Source organism: Salmo salar, unplaced genomic scaffold (assembly GCF_965601325.2).
Source record: "Salmo salar unplaced genomic scaffold, fSalSal1 ptg000587l, whole genome shotgun sequence".
Classification (NCBI taxonomy): domain Eukaryota; kingdom Metazoa; phylum Chordata; class Actinopteri; order Salmoniformes; family Salmonidae; genus Salmo; species Salmo salar.
Window position 1 is genome coordinate 67,656 of NW_027675427.1, and position 27,345 is coordinate 95,000.

General features: G+C 40.8%; 1 protein-coding gene and 2 long non-coding RNA genes across 3 annotated transcripts; all 3 read left to right on the forward strand.

Moving 5' to 3' along the window:
* Positions 1-1,700: 1,700 nt before the first annotated feature.
* Positions 1,701-8,343, forward strand: LOC106593321 (uncharacterized). The gene is made up of 3 exons (XR_014391540.1): positions 1,701-1,907; positions 2,611-2,727; positions 8,171-8,343. It is a non-coding gene; the product is annotated as an uncharacterized LOC106593321 (long non-coding RNA).
* A 124-nt stretch (positions 8,344-8,467) lies between these two features.
* On the forward strand, positions 8,468-13,020 carry LOC145876420 (NLR family CARD domain-containing protein 3-like). Its single transcript, XM_082972193.1, has 2 exons — positions 8,468-9,048; positions 9,435-13,020. Exons 1-2 carry the CDS (start codon positions 8,769-8,771, stop codon positions 11,285-11,287), a joined length of 2,133 nt encoding a protein of 710 aa, XP_082828319.1. The 5' UTR covers positions 8,468-8,768; the 3' UTR covers positions 11,288-13,020.
* A 7,292-nt stretch (positions 13,021-20,312) lies between these two features.
* LOC145876421 (uncharacterized) lies at positions 20,313-25,107 on the forward strand. The gene is made up of 3 exons (XR_014391538.1): positions 20,313-24,061; positions 24,333-24,379; positions 24,613-25,107. It is a non-coding gene; the product is annotated as an uncharacterized LOC145876421 (long non-coding RNA).
* The last annotated feature ends 2,238 nt before the right edge of the window (positions 25,108-27,345 follow it).

The following is a 27,345-nucleotide window of genomic DNA, read 5'->3' on the forward strand; positions in this document are numbered from 1 at the left end:
ATAGTATGAACCTGGATCCATCATAATGATTCTACATGTTATAGTATGAACCTGGATCCATCATAATGATTCTACATGTTATAGTATGAAACTGGATCCATCATAATGATTCTACATGTTATAGTATGAACCTGGATCCATCATAATGATTCTACATGTTATAGTATGAACCTGGATCCATCATAATGATTCTACATGTTATAGTATGAACCTGGATCCATCATAATGATTCTACATGTTATAGTATGAACCTGGATCCATAATAATGATTCTACATGTTATAGTATGAATCTGGATCCATCATAATGATTCTACATGTTATAGTATGAACCTGGATCCATCATAATGATTCTACATGTTATAGTATGAACCTGGATCCATCATAATGATTCTACATGTTATAGTATGAACCTGGATCCATCATAATGATTCTACATGTTATAGTATGAACCTGGATCCATCATAATGATTCTACATGTTATAGTATGAACCTGGATCCATCATAATGATTCTACATGTTATAGTATGAACCTGGATCCATCATAATGATTCTACATGTTATAGTATGCCATGGCCTTTACTAGCCAAAGGTTAAACTGCTGTTATGTTTATGATATACTATGGTGTTGTTGATGAACACTGTTTTATAGTATGTCATGGCCTTTACTGGCCAACTGCTGTTATGTTTATGATATACTATGGTGTTGTGTCACTAGACTTTGACCAGATATTATTGCATCCAAAGATCAACTGTACCTAGAACATAGATACAGAGCCACTTGTCATCAGGAAGCTGCTCTCTCAGCACAACGGAAAATATCTCAATGACTTGACATGTTCTGGCTGTGAATTCAGGCTACAAGGTAAGAATCTTCCCAGTGATTATTGTAAAGTGTGTAGAGAAATTAAATGTATGGTGTTTTTTTAGTATAGTGACTGACAGTAAAACACTCAGATCTAACAGTCCATTTCACCTGGGACAGTTATGTGACAGTTCAATCATACAAAATGGCGCTAACTGGGCGTAGGCAAGTCAAATTCAATAACATATTGTTCATATATTCGTATATTGTGGTTATTTTACAATTTGTATATTTTTTTATGTATAAGTTGTAAATCGTCTTTCAAAATATCGTAAAATTTGTTTTCAAACTTACAATGAGCTCCTCTTTCCTGTGTAATCTGGTATGAAACCACTGAACATACTTTTCTTAACATTGTTATTATGAACTGAATTCAGTAACAGCATAATAATATCATATCTGTTAAACAAAGCAACACACTAGAATGAGAGAAATTATTAAAAGAGAAAGTGAGACATTATTATTATTATTAGTTATTATCTATTATTATCTATTAATTAAATCACCTGACTGTTTCTATGTATGTTAGTAAATGTTTTATTTCTAAGAGATAATGAATATAAGAGAACAATTGACATTCAATAATTAGTTGTCACTGTGTTAACCACAACCAACATGCTGGATCTCTGTTTAGTTGTCACTGTGTTAACCACAACCAACATGCTGGATCTCTGTTTAGTTGTCACTGTGTTAACCACAACCAACATGCTGGATCTCTGTTTAGTTGTCACTGTGTTAACCACAACCAACATGCTGGATCTCTGTTTAGTTGTCACTGTGTTAACCAACATGCTGGTTCTCTGTTTAGTTGTCACTGTGTTAACCACAATCAACATGCTGGATCTCTGTTTACAGGGGTCAGTGCTCTAAAATGAGTCTCTCTGGGGAGAGAGAGGAGGGCGGCCCTGCCTCTAAAATGAGTCTCTCTGGGGAGAGAGAGGAGGGGGCCCCTGCATCTAAAATGAGTCTCTCTGGGGAGAGAGAGGAGGGGGTTCCTGCCTATAAAATGCATCTCTCTGGGGGACATGACACCAAAGCTAAGAGGTGAGATAACAATTTTATGAATAATTTATTAAGTTTATTTCCTAAATAAATAGCTATCTTAAGGTGAATGCACTTACTGTAAATCTCTCTGGATAAGAGCATCTGCTAAATCAGGGGTTCTCAATCCAGGGTCTGCGGAGGTTCTGCAGGGGTTCTGCAGGAAGTGTGGGGAGTGGTGGTGTATCCAGGGAGAAAACTAAACTAATATTCTGAAATGTCATTGTGGTCTTATGTTCCCATCTATTGGAATTATTTAGCAACTGCAGTAGTGCTGAAAAAATGTGTTATTCCTTACTAAAGTAGTAATTACTGAGAATTACTAGTTAATTTTATCACTTACAATCATAAAATAACAACTTATACCATAACAAACAATTAAACTGACATAAACCGAAATCACTATATATGTAGTTATTTAGTTAATTACCAAATTGAGCCGGTCGGTCACATTTGAGAGTGAGGGAGATATATAGCATTTTGCAAAAAAAACATGATTTTTGTCTCTCTGAAATGAAACCATCAAGTGATAGATTTTAAACAAATCCTTGTCTGTGAGAGATGTAATAATTAATACATAATTTCTTTAAACTATAAAAGCTCATTTCTGTAAAGTGTTATGTTGCGTTTTGGAACTCTTCTTATGTTTCCCCATCTGAGATCAGAGTAGATGAGAGATGTAATGTTTGTCTCTGTTGTGTTGAAGACCAATCAAGCAGGAGAGACCAGCCTCCCCTGTACCCAGCTGTGTGTCCATGAAGAGTGACTGGTCTATAAGTCGTCCTATATCCTTTAGAGAGGGAGACGTTTCTACTGAACAAAGGTAAGAAGAACTCATGGGTCATGGTCAGTGAGTTAAACAACACTGTCTCTAGTCATTTCTCCTCTCACATTTTCACATTTCTTTTTGTTGTTTTCATAATCCATAGGCTAATACTTTTGTCCATTTTCATAAAACAATATTAAACAAACACAACGTTCCCTCCCTGTGTGTGTGTGTGTGTGTGTGTGTGTGTGTGTGTGTGTGTGTGTGTGTGTGTGTGTGTGTGTGCACTCCCTGCATGAGGAGATGTAATCTCATGTGTTGTCCACAGAGGTCTTAACCTATAGAAGGACTATAGTATGTTATAGATACTTCAGTTCCCAGAGGTCTTAACCTATAGAAGGACTATAGTATGTTTAGTCCCAGAGGTCTTAACCTATAGAAGGACTATAGTATGTTTAGTCCCAGAGGTCTTAACCTATAGAAGGACTATAGTATGTTTAGTCCCAGAGGTCTTAACCTAGAGGACTATAGTATGTTTAGTCCCAGAGGTCTTAACCTATAGAAGGACTATAGTATGTTTAGTCCCAGAGGTCTTAACCTAGAGGACTATAGTATGTTTAGTCCCAGAGGTCTTAACCTATAGAAGGACTATAGTATGTTTAGTCCCAGAGGTTTTAACCTATAGAAGGACTATAGTATGTTTAGTCCCAGAGGTCTTAACCTATAGAAGGACTATAGTATGTTATAGATACTTCAGTCCACAGAGGTCTTAACCTATAGAAGGACTATAGTATGTTTAGACCCAGAGGTCTTAACCTATAGAAGGACTATAGTATGTTTAGTCCCCAGAGGTCTTAACCTATAGAAGGACTATAGTATGTTATAGATACTTCAGTCCACAGAGGTCTTAACCTATAGAAGGACTATAGTATGTTTAGTCCCAGAGGTTTTAACCTATAGAAGGACTATAGTATGTTTAGTCCCAGAGGTCTTAACCTATAGAAGGACTATAGTATGTTTAGTCCAAGAGGTCTTAACCTACAGAAGGACTATAGTATGTTATAGATACTTCAGTCCCCAGAGGTCTTAACCTATAGAAGGACTATAGTATGTTATAGATACTTCAGTCCCCAGAGGTCTTAACCTATAGAAGGACTATAGTATGTTTAGTCCCAGAGGTCTTAACCTAGAGGACTATAGTATGTTTAGTCCCAGAGGTCTTAACCTATAGAAGGACTATAGTATGTTTAGTTCCAGAGGTCTTAACCTATAGAAGGACTATAGTGTGTTATAGATACTTCACTTAACTTGTTTATTTTCCAATACCTAATATATTGGACATGTGTTACATAGCAATGTTTTACAATAATGATATCTACTGCAGTTGAGTTATGCTTGCTCTGTCTCCCTAACTGTTGTTCAGGTACATTACTGTATTTGACCACTAGGTGGAGACATTGACCACAGTAGCCCTCACCCTGAGGACCAACCTGTATAGTCTACCACACCCTCTCTCATTAGCGCCACCAGCTGAAGAGAGTTTCTCCCTAATTGTCTTCCCCATGCCCTACATGAACTTGTCCATTCCCTTTGTGTGATTATTCTGAGGAAGGCCATTGAAAGCTGAAACATTAATATTTCTAAACTTTTTCTTTTCAACAATTGAATGTTTTTGGTTGCACCTCTATTCACGTTGGTTGAGCCAAATTAGACGGTAGCCTACATGTAGCAAAACAGAACTCAACTGATTGAACATGAAATGTATGTCAATATGTTTGAAAGAGGCTTATAGCTGCTGTTTAATGCAGTCATCTCAGGTTTTCATTTTAAGCATCATTTTATATGTCGCTTGTTTGAATCAAATACAAAGACATTGACACCTTCGTATTTGTAGTCAACTTTGTTCTGAATTCATCTGCTGTCACAGAGAGACTGATAAACCATGTGATTCTATGTTTAGTTGAGATGTTCTGTGTATAAAGTCACGTGGAAGGGCAAAAAGCATCTAACAACACAATCAGCTGTTCTACTGGTCTGAGACAGGAGGTAGATTACTCAGCTGTTCTAGTGGTCTGAGACAGGAGGTAGATTACTCAGCTGTTCTAGTGGTCTGAGGGAGGAGGTAGATCACTCAGCTGTTCTAGTGGTCTGAGACAGGAGGTAGATTACTCAGCTGTTATAGTGGTCTGAGACAGGAGGTAGATTACTCAGCTGTTCTAGTGGACTGAGACAGGAGGTAGATTACTCAGCTGTTCTAGTGGTCTGAGACAGGAGGTAGATTACTCAGCTGTTCTAGTGGTCTGAGACAGGAGGTAGGTTACTCAGCTGTTCTAGTGGTCTGAGACAGGAGGTAGATTACTCAGCTGTTCTAGTGGTCTGAGACAGGAGGTAGATTACTCAGCTGTTCTAGTGGTCTGAGACAGGAGGTAGATTACTCAGCTGTTCTAGTGGTCTGAGACAGGAGGTAGATTACTCAGCTGTTCTAGTGGTCTGAGACAGGAGGTAGATTACTCAGCTGTTCTAGTGGTCTGAGACAGGAGGTAGATTACTCAGCTGTTCTAGTGGTCTGAGGGAGGAGGTAGATTACTCAGCTGTTCTAGTGGTCTGAGGCAGGAGGTAGATTACTCAGCTGTTCTAGTGGTCTGAGACAGGAGGTAGATTACTCAGCTATTCTAGTGGTCTGAGGGAGGAGGTAGATTACTCAGCTGTTCTAGTGGTCTGAGGGAGGAGGTAGATTACTCATCTGTTCTAGTGGTCTGAGGCAGGAGGTAGATTACTCAGCTGTTCTAGTGGTCTGAGACAGGAGGTAGATTACTCATCTGTTCTAGTGGTCTGAGGCAGGAGGTAGATTACTCAGCTGTTCTAGTGGTCTGAGACAGGAGGTAGATCACTCAGCTGTTCTAGTGGTCTGAGGCAGGAGGTAGATTACTCAGCTGTTCTAGTGGTCTGAGACAGGAGGTAGATTACTCAGCTGTTCTACGAGTGGTCGGAGGCAGGTGTTAGATCACAAGCATTTTCCAAGTGTAATGTTATTGATGGTTTCGGGAAACAGCTCTTTTACGAAATCCATGCGGGTTACTGTTATCAGCTCCTCACAACCCCAAGCTGAACATCCCCCACAACCAGAGCCTGATCGTCAAGGGGGAACCATAAACCTGCCTCTCCAACTCTCCCTGACCTGAGTGTGTTAACTCCTGAGAGTCTAGGGGGGAACCATAAACCTGCCTCTCCATCTCTCCCTGACCTGAGTGTGTTAACTCCTGAGAGTCTAGGGGGGGGAACCATAAACCTGCCTCTCCATCTCTCCCTGACCTGAGTGTGTTAACTCCTGAGAGTCTAGGGGGGAACCATAAACCTGCCTCTCCATCTCTCCCTGACCTGAGTGTGTTAACTCCTGAGAGTCTAGGGGGGGGGGAACCATAAACCTGCCTCTCCAACTCTCCCTGACCTGAGTGTGTTAACTCCTGAGAGTCTAGGGGGGAACCATAAACCTGCCTCTCCAACTCTCCCTGACCTGAGTGTTTTAACTCCTGAGAGTCTAGGGGGGAACCATAAACCTGCCTCTCCATCTCTCCCTGACCTGAGTATGTTAACTCCTGAGAGTCTAGGGCAACCATAAACCTGCCTCTCCATCTCTCCCTGACCTGAGTGTGTTAACTCCTGAGAGTCTAGGGGGGAACCATAAACCTGCCTCTCCAACTCTCCCTGACCTGAGTGTGTTAACTCCTGAGAGTCTAGGGGGGGACCATAAACCTGCCTCTCCATCTCTCCCTGACCTGAGTGTTTTAACTCCTGAGAGTCTAGGGGGGGAACCATAAACCTGCCTCTCCATCTCTCCCTGACCTGAGTGTTTTAACTCCTGAGAGTCTAGGGGGGAACCATAAACCTGCCTCTCCATCTCTCCCTGACCTGAGTGTGTTAACTCCTGAGAGTCTAGGGGGGGAACCATAAACCTGCCTCTCCATCTCTCCCTGACCTGAGTGTTTTAACTCCTGAGAGTCTAGGGGGGAACCATAAACCTGCCTCTCCAACTCTCCCTGACCTGAGTGTGTTAACTCCTGAGAGTCTAGGGGAACCATAAACCTGCCTCTCCAACTCTCCCTGACCTGAGTGTTTTAACTCCTGAGTGTCTAGGGGGGGGGGATCCATAAACCTGCCTCTCCAACTCTCCCTGACCTGAGTGTGTTAACTCCTGAGAGTCTAGGGGGGAACCATAAACCTGCCTCTCCAACTCTCCCTGACCTGAGTGTGTTAACTCCTGAGAGTCTAGGGGGGAACCATAAACCTGCCTCTCCATCTCTCCCTGACCTGAGTGTGTTAACTCCTGAGAGTCTAGGGGGAACCATAAACCTGCCTCTCCAACTCTCCCTGACCTGAGTGTGTTAACTCCTGAGAGTCTAGGGGGGAACCATAAACCTGCCTCTCCAACTCTCCCTGACCTGAGTGTGTTAACTCCTGGGCTACTTTATTCCCCTCTGGCTGGGGGTGGAGTCAGTGAGTCACAAACCAGTAAAATAGGTAGAGACGGGTCGCTCTCTTTCAAGCTCTGAGATTTAACGATGTTCCTATGAAGGTTCTAACGATTAATTTAGCCTTCAGATGCTTTTGGGAAACCAGGCCCTGGATAAGAACATCTGCTAAAAAAATTGTTAAATGTAAAAAATTTACAAACAGATCACATATACATTTCTTGAATATTTAAAAAAATATATATATATATTGATGTCACAAATGTATCATTTGTACATATCTTTATTAAAAATGTAGTAATTTGTTATATTTGACTGTATGATTTCTCTGAGAGTGAGGCAGATATATATTATTACTGTATTAAACCTAGCAGTACTACTGATTTCTCTGAGAGTGAGGCAGATATATATTATTACTGTGTTAAACCTAGCAGTACTACTGATTTCTCTGAGAGGCAGATATATATTATTACTGTGTTAAACCTAGCAGTACTACTGATTTCTCTGAGAGGCAGATATATATTAATACTGTGTTAAACTTAGCAGTACTACTGATTTCTCTGAGAGGCAGATATATATTATTACTGTGTTAAACCTAGCAGTACTACTGATTTCTCTGAGAGTGAGGCAGATATATATTATTACTGTGTTAAACCTAGCAGTACTACTGATTTCTCTGAGAGTGAGGCAGATATATATTATTACTGTATTAAACCTAGCAGTAGTACTGATTTCTCTGAGAGTGAGGCAGATATATTGCATTTAGCAAAAAACATTATTTGTCTCTGAAATGAAACCATCAAGTGATAGATTTTAAACAAATACATGTCTGTCGTTGAACTACCCCATGTAATGATTAGATAGTGAAAAAACACACCAATCTCTTTACTAATTTCTTTAAACAATAAAGACTAATTTACGAACATTTCTGTAAAGTGAAATGTTGCGTTTTGTAATGAAACTCTTCTTATGTTCCCCATCTGAGCTCAGAGTAGATGAGAGATGTAATGTTTGTCTCTGTTGTGTTGAAGACTAATCAAGCAGGAGAGACCAGCCTCCCCTGTACCCAGCTGTGTGTCCATGAAGAGTGACCGGTCTATGGATACACCTATACGGTTTAGAGAGGGAGACTTTTCTACTGAACAAAGGTAAGAAGAACTCATGGGTCATGGTCAGTGAGTTAAACAACACTGTCTCTAGTCATTTCTCCTCTCCCATTTTCACATTTCTTTTGGTTGTTTTCATAATCCATAGGCTAATACTTTTATCCATTTATATAGTCCTAAAACAATATTAAACAAACACAACGTTCCCTCCCTTGTGTGTGTGTGTGTGTGTGTGTGTGTGTGTGTGTGTGTGTGTGTGTGTGTGTGTGTGTGTGTGTGTGTGTGTGTGTGTGTGTGTGTGTGTGTGTGTGTGTGTGTACTCCCTGGTTGAGGAGATGTAATCTCATGTTTTGTCCACAGAAACCAACAGGAGAGATCAGAGTCAGAGATTCTCAGTGGTCAGTCTTCCCAGAGTCATCAAACAGACCTGGACTCCATATTCAGTGTATGTGGTCCTGTTATGAACATTTGTTTTTGTTGACCTCAAGTAAAGTTGATCTGTCAATCATTCATTAATGTGTTAATGAGAAAGCCTTTCTTCTCTTGCTTAACTTATTTACTTCATTTATTTCAGTTGCTTGAAGAGAAAATTATGACATTTGTGAAGAACGAGCTGAAGATGTTCAAGAGGATTCTTAGTCCAGAACTCCCAGAAGGCTTTGAGAGTCAGAAGCAGGATGAGGAAGTGGTGGATGCTGAAGATGAGAAGCAGGAGAGCAGTGCCAGAGAGGGGGCTCTGAAGATCACACTGCACGTCCTGAGGAAAATGAACCAGAAGGAGCTTGCTGAGACACTGGAGAAATGTAAGATCTGTCTGCCACATGTTGAATGCTGTTTTATAACATTTAAAAGCTGTAGCTAAAGTACAGCTAAAGTAGCTGTGTAACTCAATGATATTGTAGCAACCTTAACACAACACCTTGTGACCTCATCAAGTAGCAGAAGGGATGTGATGTGGTGATTAATTTAGAGAGAGAGACAGAGAGAGACAACATTAATAATACCATCAATAATACCAATAATAATATAATCAGTCACACCAGTCTGTAATGCATTAAGAAAACATTGATACATTTATACAGTCACTTAAGAGAATAAATTATTATTTTAAAACTTTAACAGTCCTTCAATACTGTAGACATTAAAACAGACGTAATATTAATATCCTCTGTGTTATTTCTTCATTCAGATGAGCTTGCTGTGATTTGCCAACGTGAACTCAAATCTAATCTAAAGAAGAAGTTTCAATGTGTATTTGAGGGGATCGCTAAACAAGGAAACCCAACACTTCTCAATAAGATCTACACAGAGGTCTACATCACAGAGGGAGGAACAGGAGAGGTCAATAATGAACATGAGCTGAGACAGATTGAGACAACAACCAGGAAACAAGCAAGACCAGAGACTGCAATCAAATGTAACGACATCTTCAAACCCTTAACTGGACAAGACAAACTCATCAGAACTGTGCTGACAAAGGGAGTCGCTGGCATTGGAAAAACAGTCTCTGTGCAGAAGTTCATTCTGGACTGGGCTGAAGGAAAAGCAAATCAGGATGTCCAATTTATATTTTCATTCCCTTTTCGGGAGCTGAATTTGATGAAAGGAGATGAACACACTTTGATTGAACTTCTCAATCACTTCTCAATGGAAACCAAACAATCAAGAATCTCCAACTACGACAAGTACAAAGTTCTGTTCATATTTGATGGTCTGGATGAGTGCCGACTGCCCCTAGACTTCCAGAAGAACAAGATCTGTTGGGACGTCACAGAGTCAACCTCAGTGGATGTTCTGCTGACAAATCTCATCAAGGGAAATCTGCTTCCCTCTGCTCTCCTCTGGATAACTACCCGACCTGCAGCAGCCAATAGGATCCCTTCAGAGTGTGTTGACCAGGTGACAGAGGTACGAGGGTTCAACGACCCACAGAAGGAGGAGTACTTCAGAAAGAGATTCAGTGATGAGGACCTGGCCAGCAGAATCATCTCACACATAAAGACATCAAGGAGCCTCCACATCATGTGCCACATTCCAGTCTTCTGTTGGATTTCTGCAACAGTCCTCGAACACATGCTGAAACATAAGAGAGAAGAGATGCCCAAGACTCTGACTGAGATGTACACACACCTTGTGGAGTTTTATACCAAACAGAAGGATGAAAAGTATCTTGGGAAAGAAGAGACAGGTCCACACTGGAATAAAGAGAGCATTCTGTCACTGGGAAAACTGGCTTTTCAACAGCTAGTGAAGGGCAATCTGATTTTCTATGAAAAAGACCTGAAAGAGGCTGGCATTGATGTCAATGAAGCCTCGGTGTACTCAGGATTGTGCACACAGCTCTTTAAAGAGGAATGTGTTCTGTACCAAGACAAGGTGTACTGCTTCGTGCATCTGAGCATTCAGGAGTTTCTGGCTGCTTTATATGTGTTCCTCTCATTCATCAACAACAATGAGAATCTAATGGCCGAACCGCAATCAACGTCCAGGAACCTTTCTGCGCTGTTCTCTCTGTATCTCATGGACAAACAGCAAACAAAGGCCATGATCTTTTCTGTGATCTTCAGAGACAAGCCTAAAGTTTCTTTCTACAAGAGTGCTGTGGATAAAGCCTTACACAGTGAGATGGGAAACCTGGACCTGTTCCTCCGCTTCCTTCTGGGCCTCTCACTGGAGTCCAATCAGAAGCACTTACGAGGTCTACTGACAAAGACAAGAAGCAGCTCACAGAGCCATGAAGACACAGTCAAGTACATCAAAGAGAAGATCAGGGAGAATCCCTCTCCAGAGAGGTGCATCAATCTGTTCCACTGTCTGAATGAACTGAATGACCATTCTCTAGTGGAGGAGATCCAAAGCTTCCTGAGCTCAGGAAGTCTCTCAAAACCCAACCTGTCACCTGCACAGTGGTCAGCTCTGGTCTTTGTGTTGCTGACTTCAGAAAAGGAGCTGGATGTGTTTGACCTGAAGAAATACTCCAGATCAGAGGAAGGTCTTCTGAGGCTGCTGCCAGTGTTCAAAGCCTCCAGTGCATTTCTGTGAGTACATAAAATGACATATAAAATCTAATCATCAGGAAGAAATATTCAGGTTAAAGAAAAATATGCATTATAATATGTGTATAATATTACATTGAAAACATTGAATAAATGCATTGATTTTCACATTAGTATAACAATATGACCATACAATTGTAGCTGACGGAAGATGAATCTATATGTTGTTTGAGAGAATAAACCAAATGCATCTTCCATTGTCCTTCAACACTACTGGTGTTAACTAAACAGTGTGTTTGTGAAGTCATGATGATCTCGTTGCAGGCTGTCAGGCTGTGGAGTCACAGAGGAAGGCTGTGCTTCTCTGGTCTCAGCTCTGAGGTCAAACCCCTCACACCTGAGAGAGCTGGACCTGAGTAACAATGACCTGAAGGATTCAGGAGTGATGCTGCTCTCTGCTGGACTGGGGAATCCCCACTGTAAACTGGAGACTCTGAGGTCAGTATTATCAGATATGAAAGTACTTTATGCATGTAGTTCTCCCATTTGAAAAAGTCGTAATTATTCGGACATATTACTTATAGTGTATTAAAGTAGTCATAAGTTTAGCATGTTGTCCCATATTCCATGCCTGCTGTCACGTTTCTCTAAGACAGAACGCAGAAGCAGACCAGGACAAGGTGAGTAAAATGAAGGTGAGTATTTATTGGTAGTCTTGATGTGTAATTTGAGTGATCCAGGAGACGGAGCGGCAGCGGAGGTGAGTTGATGAGAGTAGATGGGTGGATTCAATGACGTCACTGTATCCACCGACGGCCAGGCAAGGGAGTTGAATGTTCCGGGAGGATGACTGTAGACAGAGTAAACGGGGGGTGAGTAACCAGTAACAAGAACAAAACAACAAGACTAGCTCAGGAAACATGAGGCTGTTCGTTGCTAACGAACCAGCAGGGAATGGATGTCAGCTCAGGGCTTATGAAGAGGTGATGATCAGGACCAGGTGTGCAGAAGGTTGATGAGATGCAGGTGTAGGGTAATCACTAGATCTCCCGCCTAACTTCGTCGCCTGGCAACCAGATAGGTTTCTGAACGCACCCTTAGACTCCAAACAGAAAACAGTCAGCTCAGGCAGAAACAGACTCAGGAAGCGGGATTCCTGACACCTGCAGTGAGGCTTGTGATTCTACTAACTTGTTGAATTCATTTGCAGTTGGTCTTGGTTGTGTTTTGGATGATGTTTTTCCTAATGGATACTGAATAGTAAATAATGTCCTGTCATTTTGGAGTCACTTCACTTCTATTGTCAGTGACTTCTACATTCATGTGGATGCTACCATGATTATGAATAACCATGAATGAATCGTGAATGATGATAAATGAGAAACGGAGGCACAAAGATCAAACCCCCTCTGTTATTGGTAATGGTGAGAGGTTAGCATGTTTTGTTGTAGCCTCTGTTATTGGTAATGGTGAGAGGTTAGCATGTTTTGTTGTAGCCTCTGTTATTGGTAATGGTGAGAGGTTAACATGTGTTGTTGTAGCCTCTGTTATTGGTAATGGTGAGAGGTTAGCATGTTTTGTTGTAGCCTCTGTTATAGGTAATGGTGAGAGGTTAGCATGTTTTGTTGTAGCCTCTGTTATTGGTAATGGTGAGAGGTTAGCATGTTTTGTTGTAGCCTCTGTTATTGTAATGGTGAGAGGTTAGCATGTTTTGTTGTAGCCTCTGTTATTGGTAATGGTGAGAGGTTAGCATGTGTTGTTGTAGCCTCTGTTATTGGTAATGGTGAGAGGTTAGCATGTTTTGTTGTAGTCTCTGTTATTGGTAATGGTGAGAGGTTAGCATGTGTTGTTGTAGCCTCTGTTATTGGTAATGGTGAGAGGTTAGCATGTTTTGTTGTAGCCTCTGTTATAGGTAATGGTGAGAGGTTAGCATGTTTTGTTGTAGCCTCTGTTATTGGTAATGGTGAGAGGTTAGCATGTTTTGTTGTAGCCTCTGTTATTGGTAATGGTGAGAGGTTAGCATGTTTTGTTGTAGCCTCTGTTATTGGTAACGGTGAGAGGTTAGCATGTTTTGTTGTATCCTCTGTTATTGGTAATGGTGAGAGGTTAGCATGTTTTGTTGTATCCTCTGTTATTGGTAATGGTGAGAGGTTAGCATGTTTTGTTGTAGTCTCTGTTATTGGTAATGGTGAGAGGTTAGCATGTTTTGTTGTAGCCTCTGTTATTGGTAATGGTGAGAGGTTAGCATGTTTTGTTGTAGTCTCTGTTATTGGTAATGGTGAGAGGTTAGCATGTTTTGTTGTAGCCTCTGTTATTGGTAATGGTGAGAGGTTAGCATGTTTTGTTGTAGCCTCTGTTATTGGTAATGGTGAGAGGTTAGCATGTTTTGTTGTAGCCTCTGTTATTGGTAATGGTGAGAGGTTAGCATGTTTTGTTGTATCCTCTGTTATTGGTAATGGTGAGGTTAGCATGTTTTGTTGTAGCCTCTGTTATTCGTAATGGTGAGATGTTAGCATGTTTTGTTGTAGCCTCTGTTATTGGTAGTGGTGAGAGGTTAGCATGTTTTGTTGTAGCCTCTGTTATTGGTAATGGTGAGAGGTTAGCATGTTTTGTTGTATCCTCTGTTATTGGTAATGGTGAGAGGTTAGCATGTTTTGTTGTAGCCTCTGTAACTCTCTCACTCATTATTATTCATGATCTTTCTCAATCATGGCAGTCAAAGAATATGGGACCAAATACTTAACTTTTGACTAATTTAATACACTATGAGTGAATTGGTCAGAAAACATATGACTTCTTTAAATAGGGGGACTAGATACATAAAGTGCTTTCATTTTTCTAAATGTTGAAACATATATGTATGAAAATATCCTCAAATAAAAGGTGACATTATATACTGTCACCTCATTTGAAACATTTGATCTGAAATCCAAAATGTTGGAGTTTAGAGCCACATTTAAAATGTTTGCTTCACTGTCAAAATAGATATGGTGAGGACTGTATACTCAATACAATCTAAATCTGATACCTCACTGTCTGTCTTTTGACTGATACTGCTTTTAAACTGGTCTGGTCAGTCTACTCAAATATTTGTACTATACATGTTTCTATCTGCAGGCAAAACGTTGATAATTTGTCATTTTTAATGATGATACATTATTTTATGAATAGATATGGAAGGTTTCATGACACTGATATATCTAAATATGTTGAAGAAATATACTGCCACTATTTTCACCACCAAAGAATAGCAGTGTGGTTTTAATATGATTTGACCCTTTTCAGGCTGTCAGGCTGTCTAGTCACAGAGGAAGGCTGTGATTCTCTGGTCTCAGCTCTGAGGTCAAACCCCTCACACCTGAGAGAGCTGGACCTGAGTAACAATGACCTGAAGGATTCAGGAGTGAAGCTGCTCTCTGCTGGACTGGAGGATCCACACTGCAGACTGGAGACTCTGAGGTCAGTATTCCTGTAGTTGGTCAACAAGTGATAACTGTTCACCAGATCCACATGTGTTTACCGGACACACATAGTCCACACCATATGTGTTTGGACAGTGAAGCTTACAGTTTTAAATGTGGTGCTATGCTCCAGCATTTTGGATTTGAGATGTTTCATATTAGGTGACAGTACAGAATGTCACCTTTTATTTGAGGGTATTTTCATACATAGCTGTGTTACTGTTAAGAAAGGAAAGCACTTTATGTATTTAGTTCTCCCATTTGAAAAAGTTGTACATATTCGGACAAATTCACTTATATTGTATTAAAGTTGTCATAAGTTTAGTATTTAGTCCCATGTTCCATGCCTGCAGTGATTACATTAAGCTTGTGATTCTACAAACTTGTTGAATTCATTTTGCAGTTTGTCTTGGTTGTGTTTTGGAAGATGTTTTTCCTAATAGAAACTGAATGGTGAATAATGTCCTGTCATTTTGGAGTCACTTCACTTGTATTGTCAGTAAGAATAGAAGATGTTTCTGAACACTTCTACATTCATGTGGATGCTACCATGATTATGAATAATCATGAATGAATCATTAATGATGATGAATGAGAAATTTACAGAGGCACAAAGATCAGACCCCCTCTGTTATTGGTGTTATTCTGTATACTTCTGGCCCTTCTTTGGACACTGTGTTAACTAACCTCCAGACGAGCTTCAATGCCATACAACTCTCCTTCCGTGGCCTCCAACTGCTCTTAAATGCAAGTAAAACTAAATGCTCTTCAACCGATAGCTGTCCGCACCTGCCCGCCTGTCCAGCATCACTACTCTGGACGGTTCTGACTTAGAATATGTGGACAACTACAAATACCTGGGTGTCTGGTTAGACTGTAAACTCTCCTTCCAGACTCACTATAAGCATCTCCAATCCAAAATTAAATCTAGAATTGGCTTCCTATTTCGCAACATAGCATCCTTCACTCATGCTGTCAAACATACCCTTATAAAACTGACCATCCTACCGATTCTCGACTTCGGCGATGTCATTTACAAAATAGCCTCCAATACCCTACTCAATAAATTGGATGCAGTCTATCACAGTGCCATCCGTTTTGTCACCAAAGCCCCATATACTACCCACCACTGCGACCTGTACGCTCTCGTTGGTTGGCCCTCGCTTCATACTCGTCGCTAAACCCACTGGCTCCAGGTCATCTACAAGACCCTGCTAGGTAAAGTCCCCCCTTATCTCCGCTCACTGGTCACCGTAGCAGCACCCACCTGTAGCACGCACTCCAGCAGGTATATCTCCCTGGTCACCCCCAAAGCCAATTCCTCCTTCGGCCGCCTCTTCTTCCAGTTCTCTGCTGCCAATGACTGGAACGAACTACAAAAATCTCTAAAACTGGAAACACTTATCTCCCTCACTAGCTTTAAGCACCAGCTGTCAGAGCAGCTCATTGATTACTGCCCCTGTACATAGCCCATCTATAATTTAGCCCAACTACCTCTTCCCCTACTGTAATTATTTATTTAGCTCCTTTGCACCCCATTATTTCTACTTTGCACTTTCTTACACTGCATATCTACCATTCCAGTGTTTTACTTGCTATATTGTATTTACTTTGCCACCATGGCCTTTTTTTGCCTTTACCTCCCTTATTTCACTTCATTTGCTCACATTGTATATAGACTTATTTTTCTACTGTATTATTGACTGTATGTTTGTGTAATACTCTTGTTTGAACCAAGTATTGAGTTCATTTGTTATAATTAATTGGTATTATATTTAAAAGATGATTGAATTGCTCCTAAACTGTAATGTTGTTAATGCATTATGCTTTTTGAAGAAATATTTATTTAAATGTATAAGTGAATAGTTTGTTTTACTTTGAAGTTTACGTTTTGACCAATAAGGTCGCTTGTTAAGTTGTGGCCAATGGGAGTTGACCTGGTTAACGGGAGGGAAAAAGACGTTGATGAAAGGATGGACGTTTTACCTCAGGACGGTTGGTGAAGAAAAATTATAAAAGAAGACGACAGAACTACAACAAAACCCATAGCTACTAAGACATGAAGGGAAATACATGTTTTATTTAATAAAAGAGTTGTTATAATTTCGTTAAAACTTTTGTAAAGACTGAATCTACCGACTCGTCGTGGAGGTATTAGCCAGCTAGAGGTTAGCCTAGCATCGTGTGACACCGGGAGATAATTGCTTGGGAAGTTTAACGAGTTCGTGTTGCCATGGGGATATCGGTTACTAAGGAGTACTGTCTGCATGGGTCGCTGTGCTGCCTTGGACTTGGTGAGGAAACCTGCATGGAACTGCCATACTTCGCTGAGGGAATATCTACCAATTCGTGAGTAACCACAATGTGAGGTGCTTAATTTGGACACGGGTTGTGCACGACTCATTGGGGTTTATTATTATTATTTTTTTCTTTTGATGTTGTGTCTGAACATGTATTTGTGTTTGAAAATGTTTTAATACACATATGGAACATTATGTATGTTGCCTTGGTGGAGTCATTAATTGTTTCAATTTAATGCACGGGATGGTTTATCCTGATTCAATAACAGAAACCTATAATCATTTCATCTGAAGTTAATACCCTATTGTCATAACCCTAGAAAGTTTACAATAGGAATTCTTATTGGAGATGTCCTTCTCACCTAACATCCCATGCTGCTGAGATACTCTACATATGTTAATATTGTGAGAGTCATATTCAAGCCTGGTGAGAGGGTTACATTTGTTTAACTCCATGTGTTACTCTGTGTTGTTATATGTGTCGAACTGCTTTGCTTTATCTTGGCCAGGTCGTAATTGTAAATGAGAACTTGTTCTCAACTTGCCTACCTGGTTAAATAAACGTGAAATAAATAAATAAATTGGTAATGATGAGAGGTTAGCATGTTTTGTTGTAGCCTCTGTTATTGGTAATGGTGAGAGGTTAGCATGTTTTGTTGTAGCCTCTGTTATTGGTAATGGTGAGAGGTTAGCATGTTTTGTTGTATCCTCTGTTATTGGTAATGGTGAGAGGTAAGCATGTTTTGTTGTAGTCTCTGTTATTGGTAATGGTGAGAGGTTAGCATGTTTTGTTGTAGCCTCTGTTATTGGTAATGGTGGGAGGTTAGCATGTTTTGTTGTAGCCTCTGTTATTGGTAATGGTGAGAGGTTAGCATGTTTTGTTGTAGTCTCTGTTATTGGTAATGGTGAGAGGTTAGCATGTTTTGTTGTAGCCTCTGTTATTGGTAATGGTGAGAGGTTAGCATGTTTTGTTGTAGCCTCTGTAACTCTCTCACTCATTATTATTCATGATCTTTCTCAATCATGGCAGTCACAGGGTTGATGTAGTCATTGCAGTCAAAGAATATGGGACCAAATACTAAACTTTTGACTAATTTAATACACTATGAGTGAATTGGTCAGAAAACATATGACTTCTTTAAATAGGGGGACTAGATGCATAAAGTGCTTTCATTTTTCTAAATGGTGAATCAGATATGTATGAAAATATCCTCAAATAAAAGGTGACATTATATACTGTCACCTCATATGAAACATTTGATCTGAAATCCAAAATGTTGGAGTATAGAGCCACATTTAAAATGTTATCTTCACTGTCAAAATAGATATGGTGTGGACTGTATACTCAATACAATCTAAATCTGATACCTCACTGTCTGTCTTTTGACTGATACTGCTTTTAAACTGGTCTGGTCAGTCTACTCAAATATTTGTACTATACATGTTTCTATCTGCAGGCAAAACTTTGATAATTTGTCATTTATAATATGATACTTTAATGTATGAGTAGATATGGCAGGTTTCAGGACACTGATGTATCTGAATATGTTGAAGAAATATACTGCCACTATTTTCACCAGCCAAAGAATAGCAGTGTGGTTTTAATATGATTTGACTCTTTGCAGGCTGTCAGGCTGTCTAGTCACAGAGGAAGGCTGTGCTTCTCTGGTCTCAGCTCTGAGGTCAAACCCAACACATTATTTGTAAACGGGTAACAGTGTAAACAGAGAAAGCTAAGCGTATCATTTTAATACAAAATGTCTGTCATTGTATTTCTTCTGTGTTGGCAGACTCACTGGCTGTAAACTCACAGACACATCCTGTAAAGTGTTGGCCTCAGTTCTCAGTTCAAACCCCTCACACCTGAGAGAGCTGGACCTGAGTAACAATGACCTGAAGGATTCAGGAGTGGAGCTGCTCTCTGCTGGACTGGAGGATCCACACTGCAGACTGGAGACTTTGAGGTCAGTATTCCTGTAGTTGGTCAACAAGTGTTTCGTTGTAGCCTCTGTTATTGGTAATGGTGAGAGGTTAGCATGTGTTGTTGTAGCCTCTGTTATTGGTAATGGTGAGAGGTTAGCATGTTTTGTTGTATCCTCTGTTATTGGTAATGGTGAGAGGTTAGCTTGTTTTGTTGTAGCCTCTGTTATTGGTAATGGTGAGAGGTTAGCTTGTTTTGTTGTAGCCTCTGTTATTGGTAATGGTGAGAGGTTAGCATGTTTTGTTGTAGCCTCTGTTATTGGTAATGGTGAGAGGTTAGCATGTTTTGTTGTAGCCTCTGTTATTGGTAATGGTGAGAGGTTAGCTTGTTTTGTTGTAGCCTCTGTTATTGGTAATGGTGAGAGGTTAGCATGTTTTGTTGTAGCCTCTGTTATTGGTAATGGTGAGAGGTTAGCATGTTTTGTTGTAGCCTCTGTTATTGGTAATGGTGAGAGGTTAGCATGTTTTGTTGTAGCCTCTGTTATTGGTAATGGTGAGAGGTTAGCATGTTTTGTTGTAGCCTCTTATTGGTAATGGTGAGAGGTTAGCATGTTTTGTTGTAGCCTCTGTTATTGGTAATGGTAAGAGGTTAGCATGTTTTGTTGTAGCCTCTGTTATTGGCAATGGTGAGAGGTTAGCATGTTTTGTTGTATCCTCTGTTATTAGTAATGGTGAGAGGTTAGCATGTTTTGTTGTAGCCTCTGTTATTGGTAATGGTGAGAGGTTAGCATGTTTTGTTGTAGCCTCTGTTATTGGTAATGGTGAGAGGTTAGCATGTTTTGTTGTAGCCTCTGTTATTGGTAATGGTGAGAGGTTAGCATGTTTTGTTGTAGCCTCTGTTATTGGTAATGGTGAGAGGTTAGCATGTTTTGTTGTAGCCTCTGTTATTGGTAATGGTGAGAGGTTAGCTTGTTTTGTTGTAGCCTCTGTTATTGGTAATGGTGAGAGGTTAGCATGTGTTGTTGTAGCCTCTGTTATTGGTAATGGTGAGAGGTTAGCATGTGTTGTTGTAGCCTCTGTTATTGGTAATGGTGAGAGGTTAGCATGTTTTGTTGTAGCCTCTGTTATTGGTAATGGTGAGAGGTTAGCATGTTTTGTTGTAGCCTCTGTTATTGGTAATGGTGAGAGGTTAGCATGTTTTGTTGTAGCCTCTGTTATTGGTAATGGTGAGAGGTTAGCTTGTTTTGTTGTAGCCTCTGTTATTGGTAATGGTGAGAGGTTAGCATGTTTTGTTGTATCCTCTGTTATTGGTAATGGTGAGAGGTTAGCATGTTTTGTTGTAGCCTCTGTTATTGGTAATGGTGAGAGGTTAGCATGTTTTGTTGTAGCCTCTGTTATTGGTAATGGTGAGAGGTTAGCATGTTTTGTTGTATCCTCTGTTATTGGTAATGGTGAGAGGTTAGCATGTTTTGTTGTAGCCTCTGTTATTGGTAATGGTGAGAGGTTAGCTTGATGTAGTCATTGCAGTCAAAGAATATGGAACCAAATAGTAAACTTTTGACTAATTTAATACACTATGAGTGAATTGGTCAGGAAACATATGACTTCTTTAACCTCTCTAGGGCAGGTGGCACCAAATCGTCCCACCTACGTAACAGCCAGTGTAATCCTGTGGCGCGTTATTCAAAAACCTCAAAAATGCAAAAACTTCAATTTCTCAAACATATGACTATTTTACACCATTTTAAAGACAAGACTCTCGTTAATCTAACCACACTGTCCGATTTCAAAAAGGCTTTACAACGAAAGCAAAACATTAGATTATGTCAGCAGAGTACCCACCCAGAAATAATCAGACACCCATTTTTCAAGCTAGCATATAATGTCACATAAACCCAAACCACAGCTAAATGCAGCACTAACCTTTGATGATCTTCATCAGATGACAAACCTAGGACATTATGTTATACAATACATGCATGTTTTGTTCAATCAAGTTCATATTTATATCAAAAAACAGCTTTTTACATTAGCATGTGACTAGCATGTGACTAGCATTCCCACCGAACACTGCCGGTGAATTTACTAAATTACTCACGATAAACGTTCACAAAAAGCACAACAATTATTTTAAGAATTATAGATACACAACTCCTCTATGCACTCGATATGTCCAACTTTAAAATAGCTTTTCGGTGAAAGCACATTTTGCAATATTCTCAGTAGATAGCCCGGCATCACAGGGCTAGCTATTTAGACACCCGCAAGTTTAGCACTCACCAAAGTCAGATTTACTATAAGAAAAATGTTATTACCTTTGCTGTCTTCGTCAGAATGCACTCCCAGGACTTCTACTTCAATAACAAATGTTGGTTTGGTTCAAAATAATCCATAGTTATATCCAAACAGCGGCGTTTTGTTCGTGCGTTCAAGACACTATCCGAAAGGGTAAAGAAGGGTGACGAGCATGGCGCAATTCGTGACAAAGAAATTCTAAATATTCCATTACCGTACTTCGAAGCATGTCAACCGCTGTTTAAAATCAATTTTTATGCCATTTTTCTCATAAGAAAGCGATAATATTCCGACCGGGAATCTGCGTTTAGGTAAAAAGAAGAAAGAAAATAAAGCATGGGGTCGACTCGGGCACGCGCCTAAGCCCATTGTCCTCTGATCGGCCATTTGCCAAAAGCGATAATGTGTTTCAGCCAGAGGCTGCCTCGATATCGTTCAGCTTTTTCCCAGGCTCTGAGAGCGTATGGGAGCCGTAGGAAGTGTCACGTTAGAGCAAAGATCCTCAGTCTTCAATAAAAAGAGCCAAGATGAAACACAACTTGTCAGACAGGCCACTTCCTGCATGGAATCTTCTCAGGTTTTGGCCTGCCATTTGAGTTCTGTTATACACAGACACCATTCAAACAGTTTTAGAAACTTTAGGGTGTTTTCTATCCAAAGCCAATAATTATATGCATATTCTAGTTACTGGGCAGGAGTAGTAACCAGATTAAATCGGGTACGTTTTTATCCGGCCGTGTCAATACTGCCCCCTAGCCCTAACAGGTATAGGGGGACTAGATAGATAAAGTGCTTTTATTTTTCTAAATGGTGAAACAGATATGTATGAAAATATCCTCATATAAAAGGTGACATTATATACTGTCACCTCATATGAAACATTTGATCTGAAATCCAAAATGTTGGAGTTTAGAGCCACATTTAACCTCTATGGGCAAGCGTCCCACCCCTGGTACACCCTATCAACAACAGGTGAAATATCAAGAGCGCCAAATTTGAAAACAATTAAATGTCATAATTCAAATTTCTCAAACATACAACTATCTTACACCCTTTGAAAGATAAACATCTCCTTAATCTAACCACGTTGTCCGATTTCAAAAAGGCTTTACGGCGAAAGCATAAAGTTAAATTATGTTAGGAGAGTACATTGAAAATAGCTGTGTGTAATGTTTTGTCAATTCAAAGACAGGCGTCACCAAAAGCAGAAAACCAGCTAAAATGATGCACTAACCTTTGACAATCTCCATCAGATGACACTCCTAGGACATTATGTTAGACAATACATGCATTTTTTGTTCTATCATGTTCATATTTATATCCAAAAACAGCGTTTTACTATGGTGTTGATGTTGAGGAAATCTTTTCCCTCCAATAACCGCCAGTCAATCAGCACAACAAATTAAATAATTACTATTCGAAAACATTGGTAAAATATTATATTGTCATTCAAAGAATTATAGATTTACATCTCTTGAACGCAACCGGATTGCCAGATTTAAAAATAACCTTACTGGGAAATCACACTTTGCAATAATCTGAGCACTGCGCCCAGAAAAATACGCTTTGCGATACAGACTAACCGCCATGTTGGAGAGATCTAAAATCGAAAATACTATGTAAATAATCCATTACCTTTGATTCTCTTCATCAGATGTCACTTCCAGGAATCCCAGGTCCATAACAAATGTAGTTTTGTTCGAAAAAGCTCATTATTTATGTCCAAAAAGCTCTGTGTCGTTAGCACATGAACTAAGCCCGCTGGACTTTTCTTCATGAAAGACGTGAAAAAAAATATTTACGTTCGTTCAAACATGTCAAACGTTGTATAGCATAAATCATTAGTGCCTTTTTCAACCAGAACATGAATAAAATTGAAGGCGGACGAATGCATTCTCTTTTAAAACGTATTGGAACGAGGGTACCCAACATGAACTCGCGCGCCAGAGTCTAATCGGCCATCACCGTTCCAAGGCTCTTGTTCGGTCAGATCTCACAGTAAAAGACTCAAAACACTTTGTAAAGGCTGGTGACATCTAGTGGAAACAATAGGAAGTGCCAAAAGATTAATAAGCCCCTGTGTGTTTCAATGGCATAGGCTTAAAGGTAATTCAACACATCAGGTATCCACTTCCTGTCAGAATTTGTCTCAGGGTTTTGACTGCCATATGAGTTCTGTTATACTTACAGACACCATTCAAACAGTTTATAAAAATTCAGAGTGTTTTCTATCCAAACCTGAACAATAATATGCATATTCTAGCTTCTGAGTTGGTGTAGGAGGCAGTTAAAAATGGGCACATATTTTTTTCAAAATTCTCAATACTGGCCCCTATCCCCAATTAAAATGTTATCTTCACTGTCAAAATAGATATGTTGTGGACTGTATACTCAATACAATCTAAATCTGATACCTCACTGTCTGTCTTTTGACTGATACTGCTTTTAAACTGGTCTGGTCAGTCTACTCAAATATTTGTACTATACATGTTTCTATCTGCAGGCAAAACGTTGATCATTTGTAATTTATAATATGATACATTAATTTCTGAATAGATATGGAAGGTTTCAGGACACTGATGTATCTGAATATGTTGAAGAAATATACTGCCACTATTTTCACCACCAAAGAATAGCAGTGTGGTTTTAATATGATTTGACTCTTTGCAGGCTGTCAGGCTGTCTAGTCACAGAGGAAGGCTGTGCTTCTCTGGTCTCAGCTCTGAGGTCAAACCCCTCACACCTGAGAGAGCTGGACCTGAGCTACAATCACCCAGGAGACTCAGGAGTCAGACTGCTCTCTGCTGGACTGGAGGATCCACACTGCAGACTGGAGAAACTCAAGTATGTAGAGGGTTTATGTCAATGTTCATATCAGACATGTTTGACTTTTCAGGCTAGTTAAGACAAACATTCTGACCACCACTTGGACAATGTTATATGCTGACTGTGTGTGTGTGTGTGTGTGTGTGTGTGTGTGTGTGTGTGTGTGTGTGTGTGTGTGTGTGTGTGTGTGTGTGTGTGTGTGTGTGTGTGTGTGTGTGTGTGTGTGTGTGTGTGTGTGAGTTCAGGTGTATCCCTCAATGACTGTCTGTTTTTCTGCTTACCGCTACAGTGTGGAACATGGTGGAGAGAACAGAATGAAACCTGGACTTAGAGAATGTGAGTGTTGACTGCTGAACAATATGACTAAGAATAAGTCTTAATTCAAGTTAAGTCAAAGACCACCATCATTACTGACTTGGTCATATTAAATATCAGCTGTAGTTCTACAGAAGCAGAAATCAGGGACACCAACGTTTACAAAGAGTTCCTTTAACAATGTGTGTGTGTGTGTGTGTGTGTGTGTGTGAATGATGATGATTTCTAATATTTTGTCTGGTTTCATCCATCAGATGTCTGTGATCTCACACTGGACCTAAACACAGTAAACAGACTCCTCTCTCTGTCTGAGGAGAACAGAAAGGTGACATGGAGGACAGAGGAGCAGCCGTATCCTGATCACCCAGAGAGATTTGAGGACTGTGAACAGGTGCTGTGTAGAGAGGGTTTGACTGGGCGCTGTTACTGGGAGGTAGAGTGGAGTGGGATAATGGGGGCTGGTATAGGAGTGACATATAAAGGAATCAGCAGGAGAGGAGGGGGTGATGACTGTTGTCTTGGATACAATGACAAGTCCTGGAGTCTGTTCTGCGATGACGACAGATACATTGCCTGGCATAATAATAATCCCACTACCATAGACGTCCCCTCCTCCAGCTGGTATAATAATAATCTCACTACCATAGACGTCCCCTCCTCCAGCTGGTATAATAATAACTCCACTACCATAGACGTCCCCTCCTCCAGCTGGTATAATAATAACTCCACTACCATAGACGTCCCCTCCTCCAGCTGGTATAATAATAACTCCACTACCATAGACGTCCCCTCCTCCAGCTGGTATAATAATAACTCCACTACCATAGACGTCCCCTCCTCCAGCTGGTATAATAATAACTCCACTACCATAGACGTCCCCTCCTCCAGCTGGTATAATAATAACTCCACTACCATAGACGTCCCCTCCTCCAGCTGGTATAATAATAACTCCACTACCATAGACGTCCCCTCCTCCAGCTGGTATAATAATAACTCCACTACCATAGACGTCCCCTCCTCCAGCTGGTATAATAATAACTCCACTACCATAGACGTCCCCTCCTCCAGCTGGTATAATAATAACTCCACTACCATAGACGTCCCCTCCTCCAGCTGGTATAATAATAACTCCACTACCATAGACGTCCCCTCCTCCAGCTGGTATAATAATAACTCCACTACCATAGACGTCCCCTCCTCCAGCTGGTATAATAATAACTCCACTACCATAGACGTCCCCTCCTCCAGCTGGTATAATAATAACTCCACTACCATAGACGTCCCCTCCTCCAGCTGGTATAATAATAACTCCACTACCATAGACGTCCCCTCCTCCAGCTGGTATAATAATAACTCCACTACCATAGACGTCCCCTCCTCCAGCTGGTATAATAATAACTCCACTACCATAGACGTCCCCTCCTCCAGCTGGTATAATAATAACTCCACTACCATAGACGTCCCCTCCTCCAGCTGGTATAATAATAACTCCACTACCATAGACGTCCCCTCCTCCAGCTGGTATAATAATAACTCCACTACCATAGACGTCCCCTCCTCCAGCTGGTATAATAATAACTCCACTACCATAGACGTCCCCTCCTCCAGCTGGTATAATAATAACTCCACTACCATAGACGTCCCCTCCTCCAGCTGGTATAATAATAACTCCACTACCATAGACGTCCCCTCCTCCAGCTGGTATAATAATAACTCCACTACCATAGACGTCCCCTCCTCCAGCTGGTATAATAATAACTCCACTACCATAGACGTCCCCTCCTCCAGCTGGTATAATAATAACTCCACTACCATAGACGTCCCCTCCTCCAGCTGGTATAATAATAACTCCACTACCATAGACGTCCCCTCCTCCAGCTGGTATAATAATAACTCCACTACCATAGACGTCCCCTCCTCCAGCTGGTATAATAATAACTCCACTACCATAGACGTCCCCTCCTCCAGCTGGTATAATAATAACTCCACTACCATAGACGTCCCCTCCTCCAGCTGGTATAATAATAACTCCACTACCATAGACGTCCCCTCCTCCAGCTGGTATAATAATAACTCCACTACCATAGACGTCCCCTCCTCCAGCTGGTATAATAATAACTCCACTACCATAGACGTCCCCTCCTCCAGCTGGTATAATAATAACTCCACTACCATAGACGTCCCCTCCTCCAGCTGGTATAATAATAACTCCACTACCATAGACGTCCCCTCCTCCAGCTGGTATAATAATAACTCCACTACCATAGACGTCCCCTCCTCCAGCTGGTATAATAATAACTCCACTACCATAGACGTCCCCTCCTCCAGCTGGTATAATAATAACTCCACTACCATAGACGTCCCCTCCTCCAGCTGGTATAATAATAACTCCACTACCATAGACGTCCCCTCCTCCAGCCCCCACAGAGTAGGAGTGTATCTGGACTGGCCAGCCGGCACTCTGTCCTTCTATAGAGCCTCCTCTGACACACTGACCCACCTGATCACATTCACCTCCACATTCACTGAGCCCCTCTATCCAGGGTTTAGGGTTTATAATGTTGACTCTTCAGTGTCCCTGAAATAATAACTGGACACACACACACACACACACACACACACACACACACACACACACACACACACACACACACACACACACACACACACACACTGGACACACACACTGGACACACACACACACACACACACTGGACACACACACACTGGACACACACACACACACACTGGACACACACACACACACACACACACTGAACACACACACACACACACACACACACACACACACTGGACACACACACACACACACACACTGAACACACACACACACTCAACACACACACACACACACACTCAACACACACACACACACACACTCAACACACACACACACACACACACACTCAACACACACACACACACACACTCAACACACACTGGACACACACACACACACACACTGG

Excerpts from the sequence above, each read along its gene's own strand:
- LOC145876420 (XM_082972193.1), top strand. The coding sequence starts at position 8,769 with ATGAGAAAGCCTTTCTTCTCTTGCTTAACTTATTTACTTCATTTATTT. Across the intron at positions 9,049-9,434 it reads TGCTGAGACACTGGAGAAAT|ATGAGCTTGCTGTGATTTGC; the intron begins GTAAGATCTGTC and ends TTCTTCATTCAG.